This window comes from Orbicella faveolata, unplaced genomic scaffold (assembly GCF_042242905.1).
Source record: "Orbicella faveolata isolate gen_17 unplaced genomic scaffold, um_ofav_v1 contig_3, whole genome shotgun sequence".
NCBI classification, from domain to species: Eukaryota; Metazoa; Cnidaria; class Anthozoa; order Scleractinia; family Merulinidae; genus Orbicella; species Orbicella faveolata.
Genome location: NW_028301558.1, coordinates 1462042 through 1485374, shown reverse-complemented (window position 1 = coordinate 1485374; position 23333 = coordinate 1462042). Strand labels below are relative to the sequence as shown.

The following is a 23333-nucleotide window of genomic DNA, read 5'->3' as shown; positions in this document are numbered from 1 at the left end:
GAGTAAAAATTACACTGTGCGAGTGGATTTTAAGAGTCACTCATGTGAATGACAAGTGCTGTCAAAATTCAGCTTCCAACATTGACATCACCTGAAATTTTCAAAGATTGCCCATTGCCTATGTAATCAAAATATAGTCGAGTTGTAAACAGTTTGTTATTGTAGGTGTATTCTGCACGAGGGCTGTACTGGGGAATATTGACTCAAGATCTTTACAGATCTGTAAGGTCTGGGCAACAATCTCTCAGTACGGTCCCAAGCAAGCTTGGTGATAAGAGATTGATTACGTTGGAAAAAAAATCCCACAATGTGGACTGATAGAGCAGACATTGTGAGCTTCTAGTACACAATTCTGATTGATCATTCGGGACAGTACCTGGTGTAATACTTAGAAAATAATTGACATTATTGTGAAAAAATGTGTTATCTGTCGAAACTGGATGTATACCATAGCGATCAACTGTTAGGCTGGCATTTTTCTCAGGTGTTGGTATCATGATGGAATGAGACAAGCCACCCTTGTCCCCATTCCATTCACAGATCTGCTGCTCATTTTCCCAAGTCCTCTCCTACTGCAAGAAATTTTAAAACTGTTTCTCTTAGCTAGGTTGTTAAGCTCCCATTTAGTGTCCTGCATTGACTAGTAGTTGGCAAAACATAATAAAATGCTCATGATGTAGTGATACATTGATGAATGATCTGTTTGTTTGTTTGTTTAGCTGATGCTTTGTGGAATGCAAGAAATTGATGTTGATGACTGGCAGACTAACTCTGTATATCGTCACTACACTAGGAACAGCAAACAAGTCACATGGTTCTGGCAGGTTTGTGTAATGACCAGGTATCCACAGAACCATAGGTTGGGTATTTTCTGCATTCATGTTCAAAAGGGGAAGAATTTGATTAAAATTTTATAGCAAGGTTTATTTATTGGATGTCTCAAGTCTATCTTGGTGTGGAAGGTTGACAAGGAAGTTGTTACAGGATTAAATCAATTGCTGTATTAATGTTTTGAAGCAAAGGATTTCTTCCATTGCAGTTCAATCCAGCAGTAGCTTCCCATTCAAGTTTACTATTAATGTCAACAGTTTCGGCCTATAATTACTTTTCCTTTTCCCCAACACGAAGACAGCTTTTCATTACATTTGTAAATACCAAGAAGAGAGTTGAAAATACCATGCACAGTAGAGTATTTTAAGACAAAATTTGATGTTTTTGGAATGCGACGAAGATACCCTAGCTGGTCATTGGAAGTGAATCAGCTTATGATAGATGACAGGCAAGGTAGCTTCATGTCGATTTAAGCCCCGTCTGTGGGCATTGTGTTGTGGTATTGAGAAAGATACTTTGCTCTTTCTGTGTCTCTCTCCACCAAGGAGAATAAATGGACACTGCAGGCAAACTGTAAGAGCGGCTTAGCAAAATGTTGCTGGGAGTGGCTTTGGACTAGTATCACATCCATAGAGAGCAGCGCAACAAATTACAATAGGATACAATCAGAGATTACAATGCTACTGTGCATCAGTGACATTTAGTGAGGGTTAATATAGATCCTGTTCTCTAGCTTCTGAGTGTCAAGGACTATTGTAATTGACAGTTATCCACAGTTTGTTAAGATAAATAAGTTATTTGAGCGTGGTAAATTGAAGATGTGGTTTCTTTCAGGCTGTACGTTCATTTGACAATGAGAAGAGAACTCGATTGTTACAGTTTGTAACAGGCACATGTCGTCTTCCTGTAGGAGGATTTGCTGAACTCATGGGTTTGTATCATTAAAGTTTTGTGAAAGAATTTTAAGTTTCGAACACTTTCAGATCTCTGACAACCCAAAACAACTTAAATCAGCTAATATATGCTTACACAGAAATTTAATACTGTTAGATACTTTTAGCCTTACACATTTGGCTTCATTCTATTGGTCTTACATAAATGAAAGAGAGCACTGATGAACAGCTTATACTGAACTAGAAGATGCGCAAATGGACAAGGTTTGTAGCGGATTCAGGTTTCCTTGTACTCGGCTAACCTGTTTTAGTATCGGCATGTAAAAGCTGTGTAAAATGATCTCATGTTTGATTATATTTGTTATAGGGAGCAATGGACCTCAAAAGTTTTGCATTGAGAAGGTTGGCAAGGAAACATGGCTTCCACGAAGTCATACTTGGTATGTAGAAAATTCGACAGCCGTCCCACTCCCTTGGTTGGAAACTTACTCTTTTGAGACAAGACTTCTGACAAGCTTTATTAAACAACAGACAACCAAGCTGCCATTTTTGGGAAAATTTGATTTTCCTTTCGTCTTTTTACATTCCCACCAGTTAGACTTTTGTAGTTGTCAGGAAAATAGACTATTTCTACCAATTTACAAGGGTCAATAATACCGAGGGTTGTCCAATACACCCAAAGTGAGTCGAGTCGTCTAACTTTGTAGTGGACATGGATGATAATACCCAGTTAGTCAGACTTTACATTATGGTACACCTTTTTGTGTAATAACTTTTGACTGCCATGGCAAGTTAAAAGTGTCTTAATTCACTACTGGAGTAGATATTTTGTCCAGCATTAGCAAGCTTCCAACAAACAGGTGATATATTGTTTGCTTTTTCTTTCAGTTTTAATCGTCTTGATCTTCCACCATATAAAAGCTTTGAACAGTTAGTTGAAAAGTTAACTTTTGCAATTGAAGAAACAGAAGGCTTTGCACAAGAGTAACGATGAGGAATATATAATGTAATATGGTGCAGTTCCTTTGTGTTTAGAATGTAGTAGTTGTAGTTTTACAGACATTTGTGCCGTTAAAAATGTGCATGTAATATGATGGCTTTCAATTTGTATATGATCAATTTCGCAGTAAGCACTCTCATGGGCCAATTTTGCAATATTGAAATTCTAACTTGGCTCTGAGGCTTACAGGTCTAAACAAAAGAAATCACATTAAGGTTTAGATATGAATAAACAATGCTTGTAGTCCTCTGAGCTCCAAAAGCATGTTAGAATTTTAATATATCGAAAATGGCTGACTGATAATGGTAATTAAGTGGAGTGGAACAGAGTAGAGAACAGTGCATGAAGTAATAGTTGAGCAATTTTAAAATCGGCAAGGCACAAAATGAGTGAGCGATTTGAAAATAAGCGTGATCTGCCCCAATTTGTGTGACACAAAGTACTGGTTATCACCACTCAATCTAATCACTGACGAAATCAAGATGAGGAAGCTTTCCTGAAAACACAGTGATGTCCTCTAGGTTTTTTAGGGACAAAGCAGGATCCAGAAATTCAATTATATAGCAGTGGAAATCACTGGACATTGTTAGCATGTGAGAACCAACCAGAAGTAAGAATTCTTCATTGATTTAATGAAACCAGTAATCTGTTAGCCTTGAGGTAGATACTATGTTACACAACAGATGTTCTCAGTACAATCCTTGCCTTCCCTCTCTCTCCCCCGCCCCCTCCAATGTGCTGTGCCATACTTTATCTAACTATACCAGCTATGCAGGGTGTAAGTTGTATGTACAAATAGTGTCACAAAGTGAATAAAAGGGTCTGCGCCACAGTAATGCACATGTACAACTTTGAGTGAACTGAAAGATTCACTGGAAGGTTTTGTAACCAATAGAAAAGACACAACTCTCTATCACGTGCCACGTGACCATTTGTGTGGAACATCACAAATAGGCCCTTTACAGGATCCGGACACATGGTACGGAATTAATTACGCTGGGATGCAAGTTACTCAGTGGGACTTCCAAAACAAAGGAAAGTCGGGCTGGACTGTTACGAGTTCCTTTGTTTTGGAAGTCCCACTGCGTAACTTGCGTCCCAGCATAATTAATTCCGTACCATGCGACTGGATCGTGAAAAGGGTCTATTCACTTCAATCCCCCAACTCAATGCAAAATCTTCCATAAAATTTTGACAACAAAATTTCTTGAATGCTCATACTTTCACAGTTCTCACAAGACTGCTGGAAAAGGATTTTCCTAACTGAAGCCAACTTTGAAAACTTTCACGTGTGTGCAGTGGAACAGGCCCTTTAAATTCCTGTATGGACAGCTAGTCTTCGAAAATTTGGTGATGACCTAACCTGCCATAACTGGAATTCTTAATTTGTACTTGACCATATTTTTTAATAATAGAGTAACAACTCGTCAGTAGTTGTTGCCATGTGAATAAAAGAAAAAAATCGGTATATGCTGCAAGGTAAAAGTAGATGTAATTGAACTGTTGAATACAGTGAGTTATAATAGCTGATTAATAAACCAGAAAGTACCTTTTGACTAAAGATTGCTTAGTGGTTTTTCCACATCAAGTATTTTGTAAAATATTACAAATAAAAATGTTTTCTGCAATGATATGGTATTAAACATGCGATAAAAGAAGACTGTTTATTCACTACAGGCTGATGACATAACAACTCATTTGTGGCATGACTCTATTTTCTGTTTTTATTTTGTTCCCCTGTTTTTTCTTGTACAGGGCTTCATCTTTACCTATAATTTCTGTTCTTTAAGATGTGCCTATTATTTCTTACACGCAATAGCATGGTCTTATTCTGTTGCCAGTTCTTGAAGGTTCTCGACATTTAAGCTTACGTCTTTCAGTCATCCCTTTGCATCATCCACTACACACGGAAAAACAATATCTCGATCTTACACCTTTTAACTCATTTGCAACGCATCTTGTTCCCTCTAAATAATTATTGTTATCGATCGAATACATGAGCTTGAAATCCCTAGCTTTTGCGCACAATCCTTCACTTGTTTCGCATTTAGGAAAGACTGCTCTTTCTTTAAATTCCAACAAACTAACGCTTCGAATCTTTGTTGATAACTCTTCACACGCATGCTCAGTTTGAACAACAGCATCTGCAGCTTTACCATCATCCACGTCTCACTGATCTACAATTGTTTCTCAGCCACCCTCTTTCTTACATGCGACTACAATAGCAAACATCTTGTATGACACCACACCTACCATACGAAATATTCCCAACCAACTTCCACGGATAAAGTATACGAAGGCCATGACGAGGTTTCTTACCGTTTCTGCAACAGTTTGTAATAACCACAGAAGTAACTTCATGATAACACAGGAAAGTACTGTCTACAGTTTTCACTTCGGTCAGCAAAATCAGTCGGTCCAAAACAAACGCTCGAATCACAATTTAGTGTTCGGCATTTTGCTGACAACGTGTGCGTTGTAGACAGCTGAGCGTCACACAAAATACTTTTCATATGTAATTCTCCCTCGATATAACAATGTAAAATGTTTAACCGAACAAACTACAGTAATCTGATACATCTCCAGGTTAATGTAGATACCATCCTATTTTCTAACAGGCAATTTGATTCGTTATTTGATACAATCCACACTGTGATTGGGGTGACGCGTGCACAGGCATGACTCAAAGCCCCAAAGAGGAATTTGTGCATAGAAATACTTAAGTTAAGAGAACTTTCCTTATTTTATACGGGTAAAAAGTTTACCTTTTACAGTACGCAACAACACTACTTTACCAAAAATGGCAAGAAAGAGAAATAACCTCTCTGGCACTTTTAAGTCTGATTAAATCCGATTTGGTGACACGCAGTCTTCAAAGACCATTTGAAGAGTTGTCATACTTTTTTAACTTTTAAAAAAGATCTCGGACTGAAACGAATGTCATGAAATGCCCATGAATTAGAAATATTAAACTGCTGCTGCAGACACACAAAAACTGACCAAAGATGTTAAAACTTCTTTTTTGTTTAATATCCTGGAAACAGGGGGCGAAAAGTTGTCAGCTCTAATTGAATTTACTCCCATGTAAAAAACAGAAGTGTGAAGTTACCACTTGTAACTAAAAATAGCAATATCTTGTTTTGTTTGTTCAAACATTTCACGGGAACGAGTGGTGACTGACGATTCGTCAGCTCTGATTAAATTTACTGATAGGGTCTAAAAGTACTTATGAGTGACTTGACACTTTTGTTTTTCCCAAGGGAGTCATGATAGGGTCTAAAAGTACTTACGAATGACCACGAGTGACCACGAATGACCACGAATGACGAGTGACCACGGGTGACCACGAGTCACCACGAGTCACCACGAACGACCACAAGTCACCACGGCTGAGATTACGTCAAAAAATGTCAGTGATGTTATCATGACGTCATTAAGAAGTCATTGTGAGGTCATTGCATCAAATAATGACCTGACCAGTGACCAAACTCAGGCTATTTACTTGTGTGGTAATCAAAGTTGAATGCCTGTACGTTCACAATTCGATTTTCGTGAGGTTGGATTAAACTTGTCAAACTATAAACTTTGTAAGGAACTATGAACTTCCAGGAGAAGCATTTCTTTAAGATTTGTTTCCGAAACTGAACGTTCAATTTCAGAACGCAAGAACATGATAAATATTTGTTGAGAAAATAAAGTTTCGGCCAGCCGACCCACCAGACAGCGCGTCGCCAAAAAATTTTACCTTGCGTTTGTATTTGTTTAACCAACTGACTCCTGTGGCAGGCGTAACCGGCTGTGACGAACCTTGGCCTTTCTTCCACTTCGGATGTCATCACCCTTGACCAAAATTGGCATCATCTATGCTCAACTTCTGCAGGAGGAAAAGATCTCTCCAATGATACCCAGATCAGAGTGATCGGCCCAATGGAGCCTGAGATATCCATAAAAAAGCTCAAAAAGTTGAGTGAAAAATAGCCTGCGTAGCAAGCGTTTCCGTGGGGTTGGAAGCATTCGTCCAGGAATCGAGACAAGATTTAATTAGCAAGTCAACTCCCACAAAAAAGCGTTTACTGGAAACGCCAGATCCGCAAATCGGTTCGAGTGTTATCACCTGTAGCAGTGATCCAAGATTTCGAATCTTGCAAGCACAAGGATTACAAACGTGGCTTGAATGCTTCTCACATTATAACTTTCTGGCAGATTTGTGCTAAAACTTCACCCTTACAGTCCTTCCTTTTAGACGGATGAAGTAGAAATATAGCTTGATTATAAATTACCAAATTTAAGTCATCGAGATTTCTCCGTTCCCACCGTGCATATTTTGACAAGTTAAAGTTTATTTTGGTTCAAAGTTCACTTCCGCTACGGAAGGCCGAAGATTTTATTGGTTAATTTATGACAGCCGATGACAGCACGAAATCTCAGTGTGCGCACTCAGGCATGAAAGGCCAAGTGGGCGGTTTTCAAAATCCAGGGGTTTGTCTGCAAGCGTTTCCTTCCTTCCTTCCCCTCCCTCTCCCCCCCCCCCCCCCCTCCCCCTTTTACCCGCTCCATTTTTCGCGCTGTAATTCTTTGCTCACGAACCCCACAGAAACGCTTGCTACGCAGGCTATTCCATGGCAAAAATTGCCTGTCTCGATGATGCTTTCTCAGAATGTTTTAAACTGGAAGCAAGCCCAGTAGAAGGCCAATCACTGCAGCAAAAAGAAAAGAAAAGGAGAACAAGGAAAGACGAAAAAAAAATTAAATAAAAAAATCGAAAAGCCTAAAGACGTAGGTCATCTCAAAATTTTGATTTCTGCGCAGCCTGAGCGAAAATGTCGTAAAACGCGATGGTAGGGGAAAGAAAGGCATGCTGTCATGTTACAGATACCTTTTTGAGTAGATTGGAGCTAATTTGGCCCATAGCCAGCCTGAAAATCTCCAAAATGTCCAAAAAATGCGTTTTTGCCAAAACGAGCTCCAGGAGTCAATGGGTTAAATTGCGCGAATTTACGTCTTGTTTTCACAATTGAAGAATGTTGACCGTGGAACAAATAAACCATTTTGACCACAAACCACGGCTTTTTGGTAAGCTACACAATTCGGGGGCAAGTTAGTTCTGACAACAAATCATGGCCATTTGCCTTGCTACAACTCGCAACGTGTATTTTTCAACTTGTTTTCAATTTATTTTCATAGTTTGGGTTTCCCTTTCATTCTATGACATGCAATCTAACATCTATAGTCCACATACCACGATTTTAAACATCTCCGGGGACAACGACATAGAGGAGGACATAAAGGAGACATAGGGCAGACATAGAGGAGACACACCTCCTTTATACTGAGTCGTGGCTAAAAATTAAGAGGTGTGACGCGTTCTAGTTACATTAGTTGCGTTCAACGGGTGTAACGCAATCCTAGTCCAGTCTGTACGAGATTTTCCACCTGGTTTTGTTGGTCACCAAAAGGCCGTACTTTCTGGCCAGAATGGTTTATCTGTTATAGTCGATAAAAGTGCCGTTTTTTTTAACTCGTGAATTGCGCATGCGCAACACGAGTTATCGTGAGTTGTGGGAAAATGTGTCGCTCGCTCGATGGGCTGTAAACATTATGCAAATGAGGTACGCTCGCGGGTTACTTTCAAATTGCTGTTCATCTTTAATTAAAATAAGCTGTTTTAAAGGTCTAAATTAAAAGATATAAGTTAAAGAAGACTCGGACACCGAAAATGAGAACATCGAGGATCGTAAAATCCATGAGCAGCACAAGTTCTCACTGGATGCATACTTCGTATGGATTTTACAGAAACGGAAGTCGTTGAAGTACAGTTACGGTATGGTAAATGCGCATATAGCGAGCGAAATGATATAGACACAGAGCATTTATTTATTGTATCGCTAAAAACAACGAAAAAAGAAAGGAAAGAAAAAGTAACAAACTACCTTCCACCCGGAGTCGATCGCAGAACCCTTCGACCCGCAATCTTGTCCACTACCCGCTGTACTACGTAAGGTGGAGAAAACAAACACTGGGCACTTACCATTCGGCCAAAAATTCCGAAATTTTCGAAACGGGGTCAAATGGTACGGAAATTTCCTAGGAAAAGTTCCAGAAAATCCGGAAATTGTTGAATTTCCGAAAAGCGAACCATTCAACCGAAAATTCAGGAAATTCCGGGGTGAAAATCAAATGGAACGGAAATTTCCACGAAAAAGTTTTCGAAAATTTGGGTATACCTCAAGAGCTTTTCCTCTTTTTTGGAAATTATGTAAATTCGCAATTTTCTGTTCAGCGCTAGTTCTTTTGGCCGCGATCACCACGATCATCCCAGACAAAGATGACGGCGACGTGTATTCGAAAATGGATCAATATTTTACTTGCCACTTGTCGGTCGATAAATACTAACTTAAATTCGTCAAGAAAGCGTTTAATTCCAACAAAAATAAAGCCCCCGTATGTACTTGTTTGTTTTGGATAGGTTAGCTAAGAAATGTACAAAAACTTATAACTCGTGCAGAGCCCTTGTACGACTCATTAAACCCTTTGGTTTGTATAAGGTCCCTGCCGTCATGGGCTATGAAAAGTCACTATCTCGACGTATCAGTGCTCTGTATGCTTCTATATTTGCTATTTAAACCTCGAAGTCTTTGAAAAATTTAAAGCGAACAAAAGTATGAGGGCGCTTTCCACTCTGGTGCAGCCACCGGAAAAGTCTGTTCCATTCGCCCTAGAAAATTTCCGGAAACTCATACCGGAATTTTTGGTCGAATGGAAAGCGCCCTATAACAAGTAATTAAACCGCTGATAACTCGGCGGGCTCGAGTCCGTACCAGGATTGTCTGGAGATTAATTTGTCCTTCACCGAGCAACTGTCAGTGAGTATATTTGGCATTCGTGGATTTTTCTGACGCTCGACAGTGCCTTCTTTAAAACTTAGAGGTCACATGTGTTCATTCGTAGGCAAATGGAGTCGCAACGTTTGCTTTGAGGGAAGGTCTTCGTGACACGTTTTGCACCGGGGCTCTTCGCAAGCTACACACAACACAGGTAAGCTGAAACAAGATGTTTTGTTCGAGAAGCTTGGTTTGGAAGAAGTAAATCGGAGTAAATCAACGTAGTAGTTGAAGGATACATTAGTCGTCGCGATCACCGACTGGATCTGAAGAGAGTTTAACATTCCACATCAGGCCGTTTGTGTTGGACTTTTTTGAACATGGTGAAAGAGAAGTTGTTGAGACAGTTTGTCTTGTTATTTTTCCTTTGATTTCCTTGATGGAAGACCAGGTGTCCAGCCTGAACGAGAAAGGAGTCAAAGCTGTAGTTTTGGGGCCAGAAAGTTCTGAAACGGAAATTAAGGATGCTTTTGAAGGTAAATACAACCTTGTGTTTATAAAGTCGTTGCACTTTCAAGTGGGTTTTGAATACATATCGCGGATTTAAAGCAGCTTCCTGGACTTTAGAAAGCAAAAGTGGTAATGCACAGTATTTACTTACTTACTTAATCCTCTTCGTTCCTAAGTGGAACATAGGTCCTCAACTAGCGCGCGCCACCTAACCCTATTTTGTGCAGTGCCTTTTGCCTCATTCCATGTAACATGCTTCGCCGCCAACTCTGCCATTCTCGTGCGCCTCCAGCTGTTTTGGGGTCTCCCTCTCTTTCGCTTCCCCTGTGGGTTCCACTCTAGTGCCCTCTTGACTACGTGTCCATCTGGTTTCCTCAGTGTGTGGCCGATCCAGCCCCAAGCTCTCTGTCTTATCTCTTCCTCTATCGGTCGTTGCCCTGTTTGACTCCAAAGGTCCTTGTTGCTGATTTTTCTAGGCCACCAAATCCGCAAGATGTTCCTCAGGCTCTTATTGATAAACACTTGCAACTTCTGCTCCAATCCCTTGGTCAGCCTCCAAGTTTCAGAACCATACAAGAGCACCGCCTTCACATTTGTCCCAAAGACTCTCAGCTTGGTCTTGGTTGTTAGTGCCGTGGATCGCCATATTGGTCTCAGCATCGCAAATGCCTGTCTTGCCTTTCCAATTCGTGCCTGAATGTCCTCGTCAGTGCCTCCCTTCTTGCTTACAATGCTCCCAAGGTATGTGAACTCATCCACTTCCTCAACCCGCTTCCCAGCTACCGACACAACATCACCACGTTTGGTACCAATACGCATCAGCTTTGTCTTGGTGGCATTGATCTTCAGGCCTACCTTCGCACTTTGTACCTCCAAGGCTCGTGTCTTATCCCTCATATCCTGTATTCTGTGCGACAGTAGGGCCAGATCATCGGCAAAGTCAAGATCTTCTAATGATGTCGTAAAGGTCCACTGAATACCTCTTTTCCTGTCAAAGGCTGTCCTCGTCACCCAATCCAGGGCGACCAGAAACAGCAAGGGAGATAGCAGGCAGCCTTGCCTTACCCCGGTCCTCATATCCAATGGTTGAGTCTTCTGTCCATTGTGTACCACCTGTGCGGAGAAACCCTCATAGAGAACTCTGATGATGGTGACTATCTTGTCAGGCAACCCGTAGTGCCGCAACAACTTCCACAAAACATCTCTACTGATACTATCGAAGGCCTTCTCAAAATCGATAAAGTTGATGTACAAGGAGGACTGCCACTCGATACTCTGTTCTATAATAATCCGCAGTGTTGCTATTTGATCCGTGCAGCTTCGACCTGCTCGAAAGCCCGCCTGTTCCTCTCTCAGCTTTTCGTCCAACGCAATCTTGATGCGCTCCAGGATCACTCTGCAAAACACCTTACTTGCCATGTTCAGCAACATAATGCCACGCCAGTTTTTACAGTAGCTCAAATCACCTTTCTTGGGCAGCTTGATTAGCAGACCTTTTCTCCACTCCTCTGGTATCTTCTCCTCATTCCATATCCTGTTGCCGAGGCCCAGGAGAACCTCCTCTGATGTGTCCCCTCCCGCCTTAATTGCCTCTGGTGGAATATTGTCACATCCTGCAGCCTTCCCGTTTTTTAACTTCTTTATAGCATTCTTGATTTCAATACGTGTAACGTGACCTGTCCTGATGTTAAGCTCGTCATTTGGCTCCACCTCTGGCGGGTTGATCGGCTCCTCATGGTTAAGCACTGTTTGAAAGTGCTCCCTCCACCGGTGCATCTCCTCCTCTGCTGTCCTGAGCAACACGCCTGCCTCATTTCTCACTGGCTTACAAGTATTCTGGATCCTCCCACTTAGCTTTCTAGTGATCTCGTACAAAGTCCTTGCATCACCTCTCTTTCCAGCCTCCTCAGCTCTCTCAGCTTCTGCTTCCACATACGCCCTCTTGTCTCTCCTACACCTCCTCTTCACCTCCCTATTTAACTCTTGATATCTTTTACTTGCCTCTCTCTTCTGGTTTCTTGTTCTGGCCATGTTTATGGTGTTTTTTGCCACCTTTCGCTGCTCGATTAACTCCCAAGTCTCCTTGCTGATCCACTCCTTCCTGTTTGCCTTTGCCCTACCCAGCACCTGCTCGCAGGTCTCCACATAACCTTGTTCAATCTGCCTCCATTCATCATCCACTGACAGTTCCTCCTCCTCCATCAACTGCTGCAGACCCTCAAATCTGTTATGCAGTGCTAGCTTGAATGCGTTCCTAACCTCCAGATCTTTCAGCTTGCTGACCTCAAAACGCACTCGGCCACTATCCCCCTTTCTCACTTTGGCAATCCTTAGCCTGACTTTTGCCATCAACAGGTGGTGGTCTGACCCAACGTCTGCTCCACGCATCGCGCGAACGTCCTGCAGTGAGCTCCTCCATCTCTTGCTAAATGCCAGGTGGTCGATCTGATTCACAATACCACCATCAGGAGACCTCCATGTCCGCTTGTGACACTCCTTATGGGGGAACAGCGTTCCACCGATTACCAGTTCATTTGCCTGACAGAAGTCCGCCCATCTCTCACCATTTTCATTCATCTCAGCTCTTGCTCCATGTTTACCCATCACCTCCTCTCTGCCTGTGTTATCCATTCCCATCTTAGCATTCATATCTCCCATGACGATCTTCACATCTCTACATGGCACCTGCTCCAAAACCATCTGTAGCTGGTCGTAGAAATCATCCTTCACCTCCTCCGTTGCCTCATTTGTTGGGGCATAGCATTGCAAGATGGTAACCTTCTGCCACCTCGAGTTGAACCGGGCTCTGATTATCCTCTCAGACACTGGCTCCCATTCCAGCAGACATTGTGCAGCTTCTTTGGACAGAATAAAGCCAACTGGGAGCGGGTTATCAGCCCGCCGCCCAACCCCCAACCTGGAGGACCAGGGGCTGTTCTTCGTCTGGCCTCTACCCTTCGACCAATCCGGCATGGTTAGACCTGCCAGGGAACAAAGTCCCCGCCGGCACAGCTCTCCGGGTCATGAAGACACACAAGCTTCACCACCACGGCAAGGTGTCAGCCCAAGGTGAAGAATGCACAGTATTACTTCGAAGTTTAATACTAATTCTTGAACGACTACTAAAGCCACGGCCGACAAAAACTCAAGCTTTCGCTTTAGCGTAAAGAATTAATTTGAACATGCTGTCACGCAGCGAAGCACGTCTACGAAATTTTGAACATTTTTTGCTTTTAGATTTTTTTTTTTTTTTTGCCTCATCTCAAATGAAACTTTATTGTTATTGAACTTCCTGTCATGTTTCTTTCATTTGGTTACCTTTCTTTGGGAATTTTAGGTTTTTAAAGTAAACAGTATTTTTTCACCGTGCATTTCTGCATATTCAATGACGGTTGCATATTCAAATACGATTTATCTCAAAATAATTGGCTTGTTTTTGTCGTCTTTTTTATTTACAACTTTCATCTTTCTTTCACTGCGCTGCATTATTTGTCGCACGCGAAGAAATTATCTGATTTCTTGTTTTTAAGTTGTACTTTAGATATGTCTTTTCACTGTTATTTTCCGGTGTTTTCTCAAATGTTATCCGCTATAGTAAAAGAATCGAAATTTTGTTGTTTTCGGTTTCGTTTTGTCCTCCAAAGTCAACAATTAACTCGTTTTTGCGTGTTCAATTTTCGCGGCTTTTGTCGCGCGGCAAAGAAAAAATATAATTTCTTGTTTTCTCATCAATTATAATACACCTCAAGTTGAGTTCTTTTTGTTGAAATTTTTTGAAATTTTGGCCCGTCATTTTTTCAACTTTAAATAAACGATGTCTTTAAATCTGACCTTATACATGGCTGTGGTTACTAGGCATATGGTTTATTTTTCTGCTTACGCTCGCTCTGAAATATTTCAAAAAACTCCAGGGAATTAGGGGTAGGCTGTGAATCATGACGTCACACCCATGTTTCGTGCCAAAAATTATACAAATTTTAAATTTGAATCCGAGCAAGCGGAGCAAGTAGACTTCATTTTATACAAGTAAAAGTCTACTTGTGGTAAACCTATCTGGAGGCGGTAACTTTCTTTACAGACCTTATCCGGAAAGAAGCGGACGGAGGTAAAGCCACAGGAGCAATCTTCATTGACTTGTCTAAAGCGTTTGATACCATCAGCCATTCCGCTTTGTTAGAAAAACTGTCTCGCTATGGCATACAGGATAATGAACTGAACTGGTTTACGGACTATTTATTCCTCCGAAAGCAGATCGTTCAATTTAAGGGAGCATTGTCAGAACCTAACCCTGTTTTCACAGGTGTTCCTCAAGGAAGTTATTGTTTTTAATTCATTTTAATGACGTCCACAAAGCGCTCCGTTATTCTAAGATTATCGCCTACGCAGATGACTCAGTAATTTTCACATCCTCGAACGATTTGGATGCTATCCAACATAACCTCAGCGAACACATCAATAGCCTTGCACTCCTGGTTTCGAGATAACGAACTTATCATTAATCTCCAAAAAGGAAAAACTGAAGTAATGCTATTTGGAACAGCAAAAAGATTAAGCGGTTTCGATGGCAAAGAACTAAACCTCTCAGTAAATGGATCTCGTATCGACATGACTACAAATTACAAGTATCTAGGTGTCCATCTGGACCCTACATTGAATCTTGATATGCACTTTTACAAAACATACAAGAAAGCTGCAGGAAGAGTGAATTTATTACGACTAATCCGTTCTAACACTGACACCTTAAGTGCTGAGCGAATCTATAGAGCAATGATAATACCCATCTTCACTTACTGCGGCCAAATTACTTTTGGTTGGTCAGAGACACGTAGGTGCCAATTAAGAAACTTGGAACAACGAAGTCACAGGATTATTCTGCAAAACTCCGAATGTCTAAACTGTGAACTCCGCCTATCCACAATTGAAAATTTTTTAAAGAAAAAGGCTTGCTTATTTGTTTTTGATTGCCTAAAAGGCAATGTTTGTAGTCCTTTTAAAAATTATTTTAATTTTTTAACCCACGATTTTAATACGAGGAACAGCGCGACCACCATTGCTCTGCCGAAAGTGAAACTTGACTTTGCTCGAAAATGTTTTTACTTTTTAGGCGCTTCAGCTTTTAATTCTTTACCTTTAAAAATCAAGCAAATTAGCAGTAGGGTACTATTTAGGGAGTCTTTAAATCTATTTTATGTATAGTGTAGTTAATAATTTACGAAGTCATTCTTAACTTATTTTAGTTTTTATCCTTATCCTTTGATAACAGTACTCTTGCACTGAAGGGCTATCCTGTATAAATATTTATTATTATTATTATTATTATTATTATTATTAGGCGTTCATGCGGGATGTTTTGGTCTATGTAAGCATTAACTTTGAATGGCTACCCTGGAACTGCAAACGCTCATGCCCCGTCCACACTACGCCGGAGAAATTTGAAAAGGGTGTTAATCACTCTGAAAACACCTGCAATGTTTTCCATCCACACTTCGTTGGAGAAATTTGAAAACGCAACAATCACCGGTCATTTTGGATTTGTGTTTGAGGAAATCGTGACGTCATCGTTTTGGAAAAGCTCCATTTTGAAAATGTTTTCCGTCCACATTAAAACACAAAGCCGGCAGTGTTTTCGTTTGAAGAGCGCCCGTTTTCGTAGCGAATTAGTGTGGACGGAAGACTTAACCGTAGAAATAAAGCTGCATTTTCAAATTTCTCTGGCGTGGTGTGGCCAAGGCCTCAGTGTAACTGTTTATCAAGTATTACAAATCAAACCTGAAGTTCAAAATTGCTAAAATTGCGCACTGGTCGGTAAACACGCACTGAGTATCAGATAAGATCGAAATCTCCGGTGATATCACAATTTGTTCTTGTGGTCAGACTGGTTGGTGGTTTCCACTGGAATTCTAGCAGCCTTGTACCAAGAGTCTTCGTTCCCCTTGACCAGCGGACGGGAAAAGAGCGACACTGGAGAGATCCGATTTGAATTCCGAAAATATCGGACTTCCGGTTGAATTGCGCCTAGCTCATAAACACGTGGCTCAATCGAGTCGCTTTTTTTTTTTTTTAGCGTGCAAGGGCACCTGTTTTTTCTGTTCTTGTTTCATGCAAAAAAGAAAGCAAGAGCCAAAAAAACCGGATGCTCTTACAGGCTAGTTTTTCTTCCAATCATTTTCATTGTTTTTAAAGTCAGTTAAACTTAAGGCTGCAATGGAACTGGATACTCCTCGCTGTGGATACTTCACCATCGGCATACCTACATTGGTTACATGAGCTGGAAGTCTGTTCCTCTCTTTTTGGTTAATTTTCTCTAATTTCCCTCGACAAGGAAAATAACCCATGTTTCCTCGTCGCGTTGTTGCAACTTGAAATGAAAATATCGCCTAGACTTTGCATTTCACGGAATTTTTACATCGGAGACTTCCATCGAAAATGTCGTGAACGTGTCCTTGTACATGTATGTCCTAATAAGCAGAACCTGAAAATGCCATTTTGCAACAAAACTCAAAACTCGTTTCTGTTTATCTCATTTGATAAAGGGAGAATGATTAATGTTTTCATTAAGACAGTATTGCCTTGATTTTTCAATATTTCCAATGTTCACTTTTCAACCACATTTACTGCAAACTATTTCTTGGTGAACCAGAAACAAAAATGATAAATGTTTTAAGCACATGACCTCGTCCACCCTTGTCAAATGTAATAGCATGATCGTTTCAATTGTAATGCCTTCTTATCCAAATGTTACTTTGTTTCCTTGGTACCTTATTAGCGAACACTGAACTACTGCTCGTACTCTAAATATGAAAATCAACCACAATATTCCCTAAACCAGATAATACTAAACATAATCCAAAAACTTTTTAAATTCTTTTGTGTAATTTACGAGTTTGCTCACAGTGCACTTTGATTTGGTTTATCTGTTATTCGATCAAACAAAGCATGCAAACTGTCCGCGCGCAGTTTTGAGCGTCACTTGGTCTAGTAAAATCGGGCGAATTTTTCTTCACTTTTACAAATAAAAAAGCAGCCAATATGTTTGAAAACGAAAAAAAAAATCGAATTGTGAAGCACGGCCACTACTCTAATCTTTGATTACTACACCAGTAAATAGCCTCAGTGTGGTGGTAAGGTCATTATTTAATGATGTGACCTCACAATGACTTCTTGATGACGTCATAATAACATTTTTTGATGTAATCTCACTCGTGGTCACTCGTGGTCATTCGTGGTCTCTCGTGGTCACTCGTGGTCACTCGTGGTCACTCGTGGTCACTCGTGGTCATTCGTGGTCACTCGTGGTCACTCGTAAGTACTTTTAGACCCTATCGGAATTTAATATCTTCTCCGGTCGAACGTTACTGATTTCAATTTGGAAATAAAGTAAGGTTAGTACACACTACATGAAGGCTTTTAACGCAAAACAAAGAAAAAAGTGATTTGCGCCTGAAATTAAAATAATCGAAACCGCGGGAACTAGGAATAAGTTAAGCCTCTTCCTGGCGTTCAGTTAGGCCCTCTTTACACGACCCCGGGTTGCTTTTTTACCCCGGCTTGAATCATCGTAGAGAGTGCTAAAAATAAACACTTTACAACAACCCGGGCTGTCAGTCTGCAATAGCGTGTGGTTTGCTTCGAGCCTGACCCGGGCCAGGAGCCTTTTTACCGATCAAAAACTGAAAACATGGGCTAGAAAGATTACAAACAAAAAAGCTAGAAAGTATAACGGAGTGGTTGGAGGTCCTGATGTACAAACCAAAAAAAACGAAACAACATGGTTATTTTACGAAAGCCGAGAAGGGACTTCCGACTTCCGACTTCCGACTTCTGACTTCTGAGTTCCGACTTCCAACTTCCGACTTCCGACTTCCGACTTCCGACTTCCGACTTCCGACTTCCGACTTCTGAGTTCCGACTTCCGACTTCTGACTTCTGAGTTCCGACTTCCGACTTCCGACTTCCGACTTCCAACTTCAAAATTTAAAGGACTGATTTTTGACGTACAACTTATTTGCCTTGAGATCGAGTCTATTGTCATCAAATCAGAATCGTATAGACTCTTGTTCTTAGGCATCGTAGCTTGATTAAGAATGAGTTTGAATACAATGTTTATCACAATGTTTATCACCGCTGTTTGTGTTATATTCTTAGCCAAATCAGACGTCAGGTTTAGGGTCAGATTTCATTATTTGTATTATAATGTCTCGGTAAGTTAGTGTTAACTTAGTTCGTATTTGGGGTCAAATTATTGCCTTAAACCAAACAATTCCACCTGAAGTGAACACCAAATATCCGAAATTTATGCCCCTGAGCGAGATGATGAGCATCCCCGTCTCTTTCAAAAGGGAGGTCTTCTCCACCCCGAACACTATTTCTGAGGTAATATAACGCAATACGCAGTTAAGAATTCATAATTCTGTTGTTTAAAAGAGCTCGGTCACGCGGGAGACTATTCACTAAGCAATCACTATTCACGAGAATAGACTATTCACAAGACTATTCACTTTGAAATCGTATCTGTCAAAATTCAATTGTTTTTCAATGCCACCCAATGAGGGCATAAGGACAAGAAAAAGAAACATATTCCTTTTTTTCTTGTGCTTGCACTTATGCTTATTTCACTTGTGTTACGCTTATCTCACAAGTGTGAACCAGGCTTTAGGGACGGATCATTATTTTTTGGGGGGAGGGGGAGCTGGGCAATTTCCAAAAAAAAAAACACAATCCTTCGCAGCAAACACTGAAAAAAAAAATCGTGCAAGTGCGTCTACTATCATTATTTTGATTTTTGTTATGTCCAAAAAATTCTTGCACAAGAACATTCCCAAACCCCACCTATCCCTTTTAAGAAAATAATGGTCCGTCGGCTTATGATGTAAATAGTAACAAAATATCTCGTTGTGCGATCTGTTTCTCATTGGGTGGCATTGAAAAACAATTGAATTTTGACAGATACGATTTCAAAGTGAATAGTCTTGTGAATAGTCTATTCTCGTGAATAGTGATTGCTTAGTGAATAGTCTCCCGCGTGACCGAGCTCTTTTAAACAACAGAATTATGAATTCTTAACTGCGTATTGCGTTACATTACCTCAGAAATAGTGTTCGGGGTGGAGAAGACCTCCCTTTTGAAAGAGACGGGGATGCTCATCATCTCGCTCAGGGGCATAAATTTCGGATATTTGGTGTTCACTTCAGGTGGAATTGTTTGGTTTAAGGCAATAATTTGACCCCAAATACGAACTAAGTTAACACTAACTTACAGACATTATAATACAAATAATGAAATCTGACCCTAAACCTGACGTCTGATTTGGCTAAGAATATAACACAAACAGCGGTGATAAACATTGTGATAAACATTGTATTCAAACTCATTCTTAATCAAGTTACGATGCCTAAGAACAAGAGTCTATACGATTCTGATTTGATTACAATGGACTCGATCTCCACGTAAATAAGTTGTATGTCGAAAACTGGAAGGCGGAAGTCGGAAGTCGGAAGTCGGAAGTCAGAAGTCGGAAGTCAGAAGTCGGAAGTCGGAAGTCGGAAGTCGGAAGTCGGAAGTCAGAAGTCAGAAGTCGGAAGTCGGAAGTTGGAAGTCGGAACTCAGAGGTCAGAAGTCGGAAGTCGGAACTCAGAACTCAGAAGTCGGAAGTCGGAAGTCGGAAGTCGGAAGTCGGAAGTCGGAAGTCGGAACTCAGAAGTCAGAAGTCGGAAGTCGGAAGTCAGAAGTCGGAAGTCGGAAGTCGGAAGTCAGAAGTCGGAAGTTGGAAGTCGGAACTCAGAAGTCGGAAGTCGGAAGTCGGAAGTCCCTTCTCGGCTTTCGTAGTTATTTGACTGAAAGTACCAACCCGTGTCAGCTTTTTGCCCACTGTTTTATACATGTAAGAATCGAAGAAATTGCGCATTGTAGTAACACGACCTAAACATAGAAAAAGAGGGACACAAACGAAGCCAGGGAAGGCGTTTTTATTTATTTTCCACAATGAAAAAGTTGAGCGAAGCAAAAAATGTGAAATTCGAAGCGAGTGAGGCACTATGACACAACATTGTCACTATCAATACAAATATTAACGCGAACCACATTCTGTTATCCCTATATGTTATCTTGTTGTTGAAGAAATTACAACTGCAAAACTTAATGTTTAGATTTATTTATACGCGGATAGCCATTCAAAAGTTGATGGCATTAGTACATCGGCCAAAGCATCCAGCGTGATGAAGTCACAAGGAAAACCGGACTTTGAATGTTATAGAAGGTTATTGCGTTCGACGAAGTGGAACGCAAACCTAATTTTGACCTGTGGCTTTCCAGAGTTGGTTTCCCTGTGTACGGTTATAGGTCGAAAACACCACATTCCTGTAAGGACACCAAAATGGCCACCCCGCTTGATTTTTGCAGGGGCATGTCACGGCCAGTAAACTGGTACCGTTTAATGCTAAGACATGTGATAAGACATGTGGCGAACATGTGAGTATGTGAGCAGGCCATGTGAGCTCGTCTTTCCGATGGGTCTTTCTTTGACTTCTTTCCATTCAGTCGCCGTACACTTCGCTATTATGTGGTCTCAGCGTTAGATTTTGGCGAATTTTTAACGCTTCGACGGTAGCATTTATCGAAATCTGAGGGAATTGTCCTTGTTTATTAACACAACTTAGCTTTGCGATGATAACCGTGGGAACAGCTACATTTTGATTGCATTTGTTAATTAGTTCCAGTCGCGACAGATAGCTCAGTCTTTATCCGGTCGAAATTTTATTGTTTGGAATCGGTGGAAAAGTGCTCTGAAGGCAAGATCCATAAGACTACTTTATTCATCAGGGGGAATACTCGAATTAGTCGCACAGAGTTTGTTTACGATAAACGACCACGCGATTGCAAATGCTAGCTTAATCTCTGGTAATTTAAATATTCTATGAAAGTTGAGAGTCTACGGAAACTGGCGGCGTCACACAACGTATCAACAAATCGTGACCTCTTCACAAGCATGGACTTTGACACTATGCATACATCTATCTGACTGCAAAACCTCGGTTGCTGCTAAAAAAAATTGATTTTACCAATAGACAAAGGTTAAAAGTCAGCTAGTGAAATCATTTATTTACGGTATATATATTAAAGTGAGAGCGTCGAACGCACTCTCGTAATCTCTGATTACTACTAGTAGATAAATAATCAGGTCTGTGGTATATTATTAAACTCTCGACATGGGACCCAAAAAGATATCAGAATCGAGAAGACTAAATTTAACCAAATCGGGGAAGAACATGTAGACCGGACTAGACTGAGCGGCGGAAATCAAGCCTTCAGCAAGGAGTAAAACAACAAACCCAGAAAAAAAATATTACCCTCGACCCTCGACCCTCGACCCTCAACATGTTCTTTGGCAGACTTCTAATGTTAAAGAGTCATTATTCGTGCTAAACGCCTGGAAAATTGACCGTGCGCTACACTCAATGCCTCATGACAATCAGAGTATTTAATGCTGCTGATTGAAGTGCAGAATGCGTGCCTTGCTTCTTCTTGTTGAATTTTTTTCTAACTTCCAAAGATTATTATCAACATGAGTAAGGAGATCAAGATTCATTCACTCGCGAGATCATGACTCATTCACGCGCGGACTTCTATGATGCTTCATCGGGTTTTGGCTTCTGATCCAAAACCGTGCCGTGGCCATTACATTGTGCAATATAGTTGCTATGAAGCCTGATTTGTAGGTTTAAGGAATTAACCTTCCATAACATTAGATGAATCGTAATGAGGACACTATGTTGTAATGTTTGTAATGAATGTGAAGAATGATCATCGCAGTAAATTTTCCAATTTAAGTAATTGGAAAAAAGAAGCCTGAAAAAATCAGGGCTTCCACGAGATTCGAACCCGTGACCTCTACGATACCGGTGCGATACTCTACCAACTGAGCTATGAGGCCACACATTGGGAGCAAGGTCAATTAATTGAGTTCATATCTTCCCGTGAGGAGTGAAATGATGTGAAGTATATATGAAATAATTCATATTTGAACTGCGGTAGTAGAAGAAGATAATTCTTCACATTCATTTAGTACCGCAGTTCAAATATGAATTATTTCATATATACTTCACATCAATGTTTGTAATGTGAACAAATTTCATTGTAGCCTACGTAGTAAGCGTTTCCGTAGGAGTTTGGAAGCAAAAAAACACCGAGGAACGGGATTTTCGGTGTTTTGTCTGCGCGGAAAATGGGGCGAGAGCCAAAACAAAGAAAGACGGGGGTGGGAGAGGGGAAGGAAGGAAACGCTTGCAGACAAACCCCTGGATTTTGAAAACCTCCGTTCGCCAGCGAACGGGGCTCGCGATTGGCTGGGCTAGTCCAATATCATTGACATCTGTCGATCAAAGGTATTTTAATACCTTTGAGTGCCAGACAAAAGGGGAAGACGCGTTCGAAGCTTGTTCACAAAACGCTTTAACTTTTCCCCCTGAACGCGGATTTAGTCGTCAGCTTCGACAGTACGGTAGAAATCCTGTAGTGCAATGCCGACGCTTTGGGTTTTTCGAAGCCTGCAGAAGCAAGCGCGACACAATTTGCAGCTGTTCCTTTAATTTTAACATCACTTTCTTTATGTGCTCGGCGAGATAGCTTAACACTTGCCCCGCTGCTTTGCAAAGGAAACTCACAATCGAGCCAATCAGCGCGCCATAGCCCATTTGAACAATTAGCCCACCTTGGTAAAATATGCAAGCGGGCGAAAGTATCGTTCCCACTGAACCCTCTGCAGAAGCGCTCATGCAATTGCCCTTTCACCAGTGTTCTGCTTTTCAGGCGGTAACCGGTAAAATTGACCGCCTGTAGCACCACTCATTACCGCCTAAAATCCCTTTGAATTCTTGAAAATTCATCAAAGGTCACTTGGCGCTGAGCTTTTTTCCATCTCGTTGATTGCCTCTTTCCAAAAGTTCTTGAGCTTGACGGTGGTGTCCAAATGTTTGACCTGCTTGGGCATGGTTGGGCGCCTCGCAAAAGTGGCGCGCTTCATTCCGACAGACTTTTCACATTTGGTCCACTAGTCGATAATATGCTTATACTCAGCTTCAGACATGAACTCGTCTTTGAGCGCGGCTTTCATCTTGCCAGAAAGCGTTTCGTGAAATTCCTCCAGGGCAGTCACGATCTTGGTGTGCTTTTCGATTTTGTGGGTTCACTGACGTTCACTGACGACATGGTTTAAAAAGCGTTAATTAATTTCTAATTCTAATTCCAGAGGTGGGCCTTTGAAATCAAAGAACGCGCCATTTT

At 41.0% G+C, this 23333-nt stretch overlaps 2 protein-coding genes across 3 annotated transcripts in view; one reads left to right on the top strand and one right to left on the bottom strand.

Moving 5' to 3' along the window:
• Nucleotides 1–4382, top strand: part of LOC110048761 (NEDD4-like E3 ubiquitin-protein ligase WWP1) — a 42640-nt gene extending 38258 nt beyond the window's left edge. For both annotated transcript variants that reach the window (XM_089297263.1, XM_089297264.1), the window contains 4 exons: nt 720–824; nt 1666–1762; nt 2092–2164; nt 2613–4382. In XM_089297263.1, coding sequence (XP_089153389.1) covers nt 720–824; nt 1666–1762; nt 2092–2164; nt 2613–2712 — 375 coding nt within the window. In that variant the 3' untranslated portion in view covers nt 2713–4382. The remainder of the gene's footprint in view (nt 1–719; nt 825–1665; nt 1763–2091; nt 2165–2612) is intronic.
• Nucleotides 4383–9845: 5463 nt separating this feature from the next.
• Nucleotides 9846–13028, bottom strand: LOC149106034 (uncharacterized). The gene is made up of 2 exons (XM_089298323.1): nt 10286–13028; nt 9846–10051 (listed from the first exon to the last, which is right to left on the bottom strand). Exons 1-2 carry the CDS (start codon nt 13026–13028, stop codon nt 9846–9848), a joined length of 2949 nt encoding a protein of 982 aa, XP_089154449.1.
• Between the last annotated feature and the right edge of the window lie 10305 nt (nt 13029–23333).

Excerpts from the sequence above, each read along its gene's own strand:
- LOC149106034 (XM_089298323.1), bottom strand. The coding sequence starts at position 13,028 with ATGCCGGATTGGTCGAAGGGTAGAGGCCAGACGAAGAACAGCCCCTGG. Across the intron at positions 10,052-10,285 it reads TACATGGAATGAGGCAAAAG|AACTTTCTGGCCCCAAAACT; the intron begins GCACTGCACAAA and ends TTTCCGTTTCAG.